The 9524-nt window shown below is 35.0% G+C and overlaps 1 protein-coding gene across 3 annotated transcripts in view; it reads right to left on the bottom strand.

Annotated features, from left to right (window-relative positions):
• Positions 1 to 260: 260 nt before the first annotated feature.
• Positions 261 to 9524, bottom strand: part of SLC38A11 (solute carrier family 38 member 11) — a 564244-nt gene continuing 554980 nt past the window's right edge. For all 3 annotated transcript variants that reach the window (XM_044074824.1, XM_044074825.1, XM_044074826.1), the window contains one exon: positions 261 to 1106. In XM_044074824.1, the coding sequence (XP_043930759.1) occupies positions 819 to 1106 (288 nt within the window). In that variant the 3' untranslated portion in view covers positions 261 to 818. The remainder of the gene's footprint in view (positions 1107 to 9524) is intronic.

Below are 9524 nucleotides of genomic sequence, written 5' to 3'. Positions count from 1 at the left end.
AGTTACTTGCTCAGCTTAATTTATTGTATTATATCATATTAGTCCACTCATTTCTTAGACTAAAGGAAAACATTATTCTTAACCCCCACAGGTCTGAGAACAAAGAATAACATTCTGAATTGGTTCTAGGAAGATGATATATAAGAGTTTTATTTCTTCAATTTTATATTTTATATTGACCTCTTTATTTACTGTATCTTGAATCTTTATAAAAGAGTGTTATTGCTCATCTCATAATACAAGTATAAGGCAAACAAACATAAATAAAACAGTCGTATTTATTTATCATGCCATCTTGCCTTAATGAAACTCACAAAAACACTAAAATGAGGAAGTCCATAATGTACTTAGACAAGAACAAGAAATAAAAATCAGAGTAAACTGCAACAACTGTCATAGGTGTGTCCTACTATTACCCATTTTTCCACTTTTTAGCACAAAAGCTCATCATAAACTTTTGTTGAGCCATAAACACATACTATACTTTTCATAATAGAAGAGGCATGTTTCTGCGACCCCAGAAACATATTGTTGTAACATAACATAGTTGCATAGATGGTTTCTGATGTATCTCTTCCTTTGTTTGCTGGTGTAAGAAGATATCTTTTTAATTCCGTCTTGATTGTTTTCATCTTTTTCTCATATCTACTAAGTCCCTGTTAATGTCAGATGGTGACATTTGCATTATCCAGTTTTACGTAATAATTAGGAAGTAACCCAAGGACATTTTACAGAATATAATATGTGCTATATGACACATGTGCAACATAATGCCTGCTTCTTGCCTTATGATATATAATCCTTGTGCCAAAAGCTGTTTAGAGCATATTTCCAGTAAATATAGAGGACTGACTTGCTGATGAAGAAGGTAGAGTGCCATTGTCTACTGTAACATTTGATGACATGCAGTATGCCATCTCTTTCCCATGACTGCACCCCTGAGGGTTTAAAATGGTCATCACCAAGCCAGTTGTCATAATTAGTAGACCAGCTATGAGAATTACACAAGAAAAAAGCTTGTCTATTTGGTACCAATGTCCCTGTGACAGTTTAAGGTAACATGCAGAAGGAACTATAAAGATGAGTGGTGTAGCACTGAGGACGCCCTGTGGAGAAAATAAAATATTATTAGTCACAAATAGCATTTGTTTCACAAATAATGCAGATAATGTCAAAATGAAATTCCTACATACAATGCAACTCAATCTCTTGCCATTACACAGACTGTACATTGTCTTATTTCATACCATTAAAACAAACGTATTATCATTTCATCTGCTCAGGAAGTATTACTATTGCATAGCATAAGAACTGCATCCTTCATTAAAAATGGATATTAATCAATTAACTATGACAAGGGATTACTTTAATATTCTTGATTGTTAACCCCTGTAGATATACATTCTCAGAAGACACAATGGAATTCATATTCTGCCTAACAACCGATTATCCTAAAATAAAACAAACGTACAGGAATATATTACTTTTAACACAGGATTTATTCCTTATTTCAGTTTTCTAACACTGAAATGTTTAAATATCAGTAATCCACAGCTATTACTTAAAAAATCAAATCCTTTACCTGATGTCCATGTGTACTTAATAAAAAGCAAGCTTGGAGTGCATCTTTTTAGGATGGTGCAAAAAAGATTAATATTTGTTTTATTTTAGTTATTAATTGACTATTTGGGTTGGGTTGTGCAGAGACCTGTTTAGCCACAATCTAGCCCACAAGGCAGTACAAACAATTATAGACTGAGATACAGCAAAAAATAACACAAATTAAATGAGTAATGATATATACAAATTATGCACAGATGAGTACTTCTACAACACAGTTTGAAAGATCAATATTATACTAGAATGCAAAGACTGAGTAAATTTACCCATGATCAATAACTTCACAAACAGAAAAGCAGTTTGCATTTTATACATTCCAGCTGTAGGTTGCCAAAACACAATAAATGTGTTTACAGAAGGGATTCAGAGCATATTTATAAAGGATCAATATATTTACAAAGAAAATAACAATCACCATATGTACAAAGAAAAAGTCAATGATCAAAAATAATGCCTGGAACATAGATGGTGAAAAAGATGACTTTAAGTTTTTTTTTTTTTATGCTGGGTAGGGAGTAAGTCCATCTGCCGACCTGATGTGAAAGGCAAAACATGCATACTTCCCAAACTTGTATATACAAACTCCATAGCTGCAACAATTGAAAACAGAGAGAAACCTCCCCAGGTGCACAGATAGAGATTGCACAGGCAGTGATTTCCAATGGAAAACTGATTGACATTATGATCCTCTAAATATTTTACTTTGAGAAACTAATGCTTGCGAAGAATTTTCCCCTAGAATACCTATAGGGGAACTCATTACAATTACATATGTATTTAGAGTACATTCACATAGGATCAATATTTACTGTGTGATGCCTTACACCTCCTGTAGCGAATGCACATGGGATATAAGCAAACAATCTCTGAAGGGCATCACATGTTTTAGCTATATGGCTTCTGAATGTCCATGACATGTTTTTACTTTATGAGTCTCACATGCAGGCCAGTTAAAACCAAACCTCACCAGCTGTGGACATGCATGTTTCAGACATTTTAATAACCTTATTAGCAAAGCATAAGTGGATAGTTTGAATATTCTTCAGAAACACAGGGTCTTTAAACCTAACTGATGCAGAGATAAAGGTGCCTGCAAAATATTCCACATAACATCCAAAACAAAGAGTGAAAAGGATACACAGATAAACCATTCAGCAAAAACTCCAAGAAAAACCCAGCTAAGCTAAAGTTATCATTGTGTGATACCTTATAGCTCCTGTAGTGGAGGCCCATGGGATATATGCAAATTACCCTATAAGGATATCAGGTGTTTTAGCTACATGGCTTCTGACTGTCCATTAATTTTTTACCTTTTTATTTACTTTTTAAGTTTTACATTCAGGCCAATAAAGTCAAACTCCATTAGCTGTGTATTTATACACACACACACACACACACACACACACACACACACACACACACACACACACACACACACAATTACATGTACAGCAGGTATTACCTTAGATGGTACTTGAAATGCATGCAGACAGTTTTTGTAAAGAAATTATTTTGTGTAGGACAGAGAATATTTATCAGTATGATAATTGTATAAGACAATTATTTCTTAAACAATATCAGCCATACATACAAGACAGCTGAACTCAGTCAGGTACCACACCCTAGCCAGTGTGTAGTTTGGGGGAATGCAGCGGAGGTTGTAGAGTCAATTAAATGAGCAACAAACAACTAATTGTATAACTTGTGTTGAGAGTTCTAAACAATTCCCCTTGCATCTTTACACATTCCAAGCACACATTGTTATCATGAAGAATATTTATTTAATGGCATTTGATTACCGGGAAAGTCCAGCTGGGTAGGAACCTATTTTCAGTGGAGGCCCAGAGAGAAAAGCTCCAATGTATTACAAAACATTTTAAGAATAATAATTTTACAGTCTTTAAAAATAATACAAAAAACAACTACAGTTTAAATAATTGCACCACATTAAATATAATATGAAAACATTAGTTAAAAATAGATTTAAGTAATATGACAATGATTTAAAAATTAAAGAAATTTTAGCCAGCTTATAGAGAAACTAAAGATTTGTTAGTATAATACAAAAAGAGAATTCCATGGTATCCCTCGATGTCTCAGAAAAATCCAGTATGCAATCTATACTGGATCCAAAATTAGTATAATACAAACAGGAATTGCAATATGAAGTGAGAGAAAAGCAGGCTTATCATACATTTATAGAGAAAGCCAAGGGGAAAGACATTGAGAGAAGTAAGGAAGTGATTGAAGAAGGGAGATTAAAGACATGCAAGGTATGAATAGGTACTGGTCACATTTAGAGCTATAATTATCCTGGTGTTGAGAAAGAACAGAGCCAGCTTTTGGCTAGGAAGTCTTTCAGAATGGGTTTAAAACATAATAAGGAGACTGTTATCCTGATGGATACAGACAAGGAGTTCCAGCCCTTAGCAAAGTGGTGTGAGTGAGTACGGACAATGCCCAGCAGACATACCTCTCAACTTTTTAACATAAAAAATCTGGACATAGCCAAAAATTATGGGGGGACAAGTTTCCAAAAATAGGGACAAGTTTTAAATGTTACTTTTATAAACCTAGAAAGATGCTAGGGTAAATGTTTTGTGTTGTCATGCATTTTCTGAAGGATATAAAAACTGAAGCACAAATGTCAGTGCAGTGGTGCAGCGGTTAACACTGTCGCCTCACAGCAAGAGATTCTCTGGTTCGATTCTCGGCTGGGGTTCCTTCTGTGTGGAGTTTGCATGTTCTCCCTGCATTCGCGTGGGTTTCCTCCTGGTACTCCGGTTTTTTCCCACATTCTAAAGACATGCTTCTGGAGCATTTCTCCCCGGGCCTCCACTGAAAACAGGATCTGTGGAACCTAGTCGGACTTAATGTTAAATAAATAAATATCTGTCGTTATTTAATGAATTCAGCCCTCCCTGATTTACCAGAAAATCACACATCTTATGAGGAACAGATCATAAATATGAGGCAAATATCTGGACACTCTGTAAAAATCTAGACAGTTGAGTGGTATGCCAGCAGATTTGATAGGTTTGTGGACACATGGGAGTTTTTGGTCACTGGATCATAGTGATCAGCTAGTAGAATGTTATTTAGTGCTGGGCAAGCAGATGGATTCTGAATAATTTTATAGGTGGTAAGACGCTGTGTGCATGTTAGTTGATGGGGTAGTTCTAACCAATTTAGGCTTTTTAGTGCTATACAGTGGTGGGTTCTGAAAGGGGTATTTTCTGGAAATGTAGCTACTTTGTTATAACATTGTTCAAGTTTTGATTTTTGTGATGCCTGGAGGTTAGTAAGGATGGCAGCACCATAAAGAAGAGCGGGGAGGAGATAGGTAGTGGCAAGTGTAGTTTTAGTTATACTGGGGAGAAAGTGTTTGGATCTATAAAGCACATCCATAGCTTTTGATGAGTTTTTCTTATGCAATTTTGTATATGGAAGTCAAATGTAAGATTATCATTCACTATCATCCCTAATAATTTGCTATAAGAAGTGATTTCAATAGTTGTATTATCATGAATGTGGATGTTTCTTTTTCATGGGAGATGGGTTGGGGGGCAAGTAGTACTTTGTTTTTTTTAGGGTTGAGCATGAATTGTTAGTTACAAAGCCATGTTTAACTCACTGGCTTTCTGAGTAATTTTTTGGAGGTGTGCCATGCTGTCAGATGGGTGTGGAGTCATCCGCATACTGTATTAGGCAGGCCTGTTGTGTGGATGTGTGGAGGGTGTTGGTAAGAATGTTAAAGAGGAAGGGACCAAGGACAGGGCCCTGTGGTACACTGGTGGTGACTGAGAGATATTGAGAGAGCATGGAGTGCCATTTTATTCACTGATACTTTTTGGATAGGTAGCTTTTGAACCATGAAAGGATGGCTGAGAGAACATTTGAAGTAGAATTTTGCTGTGACAAACTGTATCAAAAGCTTTAGACAAGTCTGAAAATAGAGGACACCAGTTTGCAACTATCTCTAGCTTTATTGACAGTATCTATATAGCTTAGAAATGCAGTGTAGTACTATAGGAAGGTTGGAAGCCTTGTTGTGTTGGGGATATGGGTACTTCCAAGAGTAGATAGTTTTGTTATTGTTTTTGAAGTATTTTAGGGAGGTGGGATAAGATTGCTATAGGTCTAAACTTAATAATGTCTATTAAATTTCCTCCTTTGTGCAAATGGATAATGTGTGACTTTTCCAGTGAATGGGAACATGGGATTTCTGGACTGACCTATTTATAAGGATTGAGACAGGATAGGCAGTGCTATTGGCTGCTCTTTGAAGGTGCTCACTTGGAAGGTCATCAGCTGAAGTAGAGTATGGTTTGAGTTTGTTTAACAGTAGTCTTAGATAGGATTTGGGCACAGGTTTGAAAGTGAAAGTGGGTGTGGCTATTTGGGCAGGGTTAGGATTAAATGTTGAGAAATCAATAGTTAGAGATGCTATACTATCTATAAAATAAGAGTTCAATTGTATTGTGGTTTTGATGATGAGTTATTGGGAAAGGGTTTGGGTTGAATTTATGGCTGGGATGCAATATTTCTTTAAAGGATGTCCAGAATTTTTTAGGGTTGTGTTTACTATTATTCTGAAAATTATTATAGTATAGCTTTTTTTATCTTCATTAATTTGCTTTTTAGTATGATTGCAAACCATTCTGAAGTTTTCAAGATATTGTGCTGTTTTATATTTTTGCCATTCTTCCATGCTTTTTCTCTATCCTGCATTCTATATCCTGCATTCTACTCCTTTTGGATAGCCACATGGCATTATTTGTTTTCGGCCTCTTCCTTCTTGGAGGTGTGAGGTTGTTTGGGATATTCAGGAAAGCTGTACTAGATTCATTTACAGCATCAACTAAGGGGAGGACTTTTAGGAAGTTCCAGTTAATAGATGATTGGTTAGTAATGAACATTTCTGGATGAAACTTGGAAAGGTTGTGTGTTGTTTTAGAAACATAAGTGGATGTCTGAGATGTACTGTTTAATTTCTCCAAGTCTTTTGGGTTTTGAATTCTATGATGGGAATGAACCCCATTCCTAAGTCAAAGTATGATCAAAGTTCATGAAATTAGCATTGTCTCAGTCTTTGATGTAAGCCAAAAGTGTTCTTTGTAGTATCTGTAATGTGCCCAGAACTGACTCCTTCTGTAATTCATACAGAGCTACATATATGACTGTAAATTATTGTATATAAAACACGTTGCTCCTACTACTATTGGAACTGTCTGGGTATCTTTCTTCCACACTGCTTTCATTTCTGCCTGCAAATCCAGGTATTTTATGACTTTGTGTGTCTCTGTATATAAGACAATATAATAACTGGGTGTAGCAATTTCAATGATCAATGCATCTTTTGTCTTTTTTCATGAACTACTTTATTTGGGTATCTCACATCTGTTTTTTGAACTTTTGGTAATGGGTGATCCCATGTGATATAAACTTCATCATTCTCTATAATGCTTTGTGGCTCATGTTTCCAATACTTCTCAGCTGTTTCAGTATTGGAATGTTTGCATAATCTCAAATGCAGCAGTCTTGCCACATTGTTACGCCTTTCAGTATACAATCCCTCTGCCATTAGTGTATCACACCCAGCAACAAGATATGCAAATGTTTCCAGTTCTGTTTTGCAAACCCTGCATTTGTCTGTTTCTCCCACATGTTCAGTGGACTTTGTAAATCAACATGAACATAATCCAATATTCTGGTTCGCCAATATTAACCTTTCATCCTTTCATCTTTTGGTTTAAATTCACCTGTTCTTAACCATTCCTGTGTCAAATCCTGATCAGCATGAGGTTGTTCCAGGAGTTTTCTGTTCTTACTACAGCATTTATGCCTTTTCCACATTTCTTGCCTTATGATCTGATCCTTCTCCCTATATTATTTCTTTTGTTTTTTTGCACATTCAGTTGCTACTGATTTTTGTCTGCTTCTGATTTAATTTCCTTTGCTTCTGTCAAACTGAGCAGAAAAGTCATCTTAGACTTCTTATCATCGTATTTTAAAATATTCACTATGTTTGTGTCTTATGAGGTCAGCAGATATGTATGCAGACCCATGATTGCATATCTATACATGTAATCATTTTTGAGATGACCCATGCCTTCTTCAGAATGAGGAATATTTCTTGGTATACACTGATTTTTATAAATCAGTTGATTAGTGTGAAACATTTTCTTGTTTTTCTGTCCAACTTATCCAATACCTTTTGTGGCAAGTAAATCATACCAAAACTGTAAGTTAAAACAAGAAGATCAAAGTGGTTTATAAGCTTGGACTTTGTTCCTAGATGTCAGGACTGTTTTCAATATAAGTCGTAGTTTCTGAAGTAGTCCTTACTGAGTTTTGCTTGGATTTCTTCATGTTTTATTGTCAACCCTTCATCAATTCCTAAATATTTATACACTCCTTCCTGTTCAAGTTCCTTTATCTCACATTCCTGTCCCAGACTGATATTTTCCTGGTGCTGCAGTGTCCCTGCTTTAAATGTTGCTTCACATATTTGTCAAGACAAAATTACATTCTTATATCATCTGAGAAAGCTCTAACCATTTGCCTTTGTGTTTTGAAGTCCTCATCTGATGAACTATACAGTTTTAAGTCATCTACAAAAATAAGATTAGAAGTGTTTACACTTGGATGCCAAATTACAACCATGGGGTCTATATCATTTTGTCGAATAGTCTATTCATCGAATCACTATTCATTAAACTCACTTAAGCAAACTGTTACTTTTACTTTTAGTCTAGATTATTTTTTGAAGTTTTACTTGGACTTTACTTTTTCTATCCATTCAGCATATTTGCTATGTTTCACAGGGTCTTTATAAATATTTCTACAAAATGCTAATATTTCTTCTTTTTTTGTGGTATTTCTATTGCTTTTGTTTTGTTTCTCGTTTCTGTATAAAATGTTTTTGGGTCATCAGTGAATTGCTTATTTTGTACTTTTCCTTTATATTTATCTGTGTATCTTCTAAGTGTTTCCACCTATGCTGATATCTTTAGTTTATTATTTGCAGTAATGTATGCTAGATTCTAGTCCGTTCTGATACTGCATGCTGCTTTTATCACGTCTATCTTTTGTAAGTATTTTTGTTGATCTGTTACCTCTTCAGTAGTTTTCCAACAATGAGACTTCCTGTTTTAATTGCTTTATAAATTGCTCTATTCGATACTTCCATGAGGACATTTGATTACTTATTCATTTATTTATTCCCTTCCCTTCCCTTATTGCTCTGAGTTTTTGTGGGTAAGACTTTATCTGTTATTTATTTAGCTGTACAGTATTATATCCCGTTTACTTCTGGTATGTCACATGAATTTCTGTTAATAGTCCTGATTACTGTGTTCATTTGTTTTATCCGCCGTCTTAACATTTTGTGTCTTATTTACTTTCTGTAATCTGTTTTGATTGGTATGACAATTCAGATGTGAATAAATGTTTAAAGAAATAAACATGCATGCAAAGCAAGTGCAGCAGGAACCACGATACATTGCAGGGTAGTACTTGTAGTTATATCAGAAATATTAAGTAAAAAATTGAGACAGATAAACAAGAATGTTGCTCTGCATTCTGTTCTGCAGCCGAAGAGAAGAGCGAATATAACTTCAGTCAACAATGTAGGAGACTGGCTAGACTGATTGAGTGTGCTAGTGAATACAAATAAAAACCTTAACATTTTATAAAAGAAATGTCAAATAAATGTTGTTTTCTGCCTTTAACTGATTTCATGCCTTCTTATAACTGCAAGAGTATTTATACGCAAAGACAATAGAAGGACTAAAGCATTTTCAGTACAGTATTGCAACCAAATCCATATCAGACAGAAATTTCAAATGTATTACCATTTCTTATGTTAAACCAACGTAACTGATTAGCATCAGCAGAGTGCA

This window comes from Protopterus annectens, chromosome 6.part0 (genome assembly GCF_019279795.1).
Source record: "Protopterus annectens isolate FY-2018-M chromosome 6.part0, PAN1.0, whole genome shotgun sequence".
NCBI lineage: Eukaryota > Metazoa > Chordata > Ceratodontiformes > Protopteridae > Protopterus > Protopterus annectens.
This window is presented reverse-complemented; position numbering and strand designations above follow the sequence as displayed.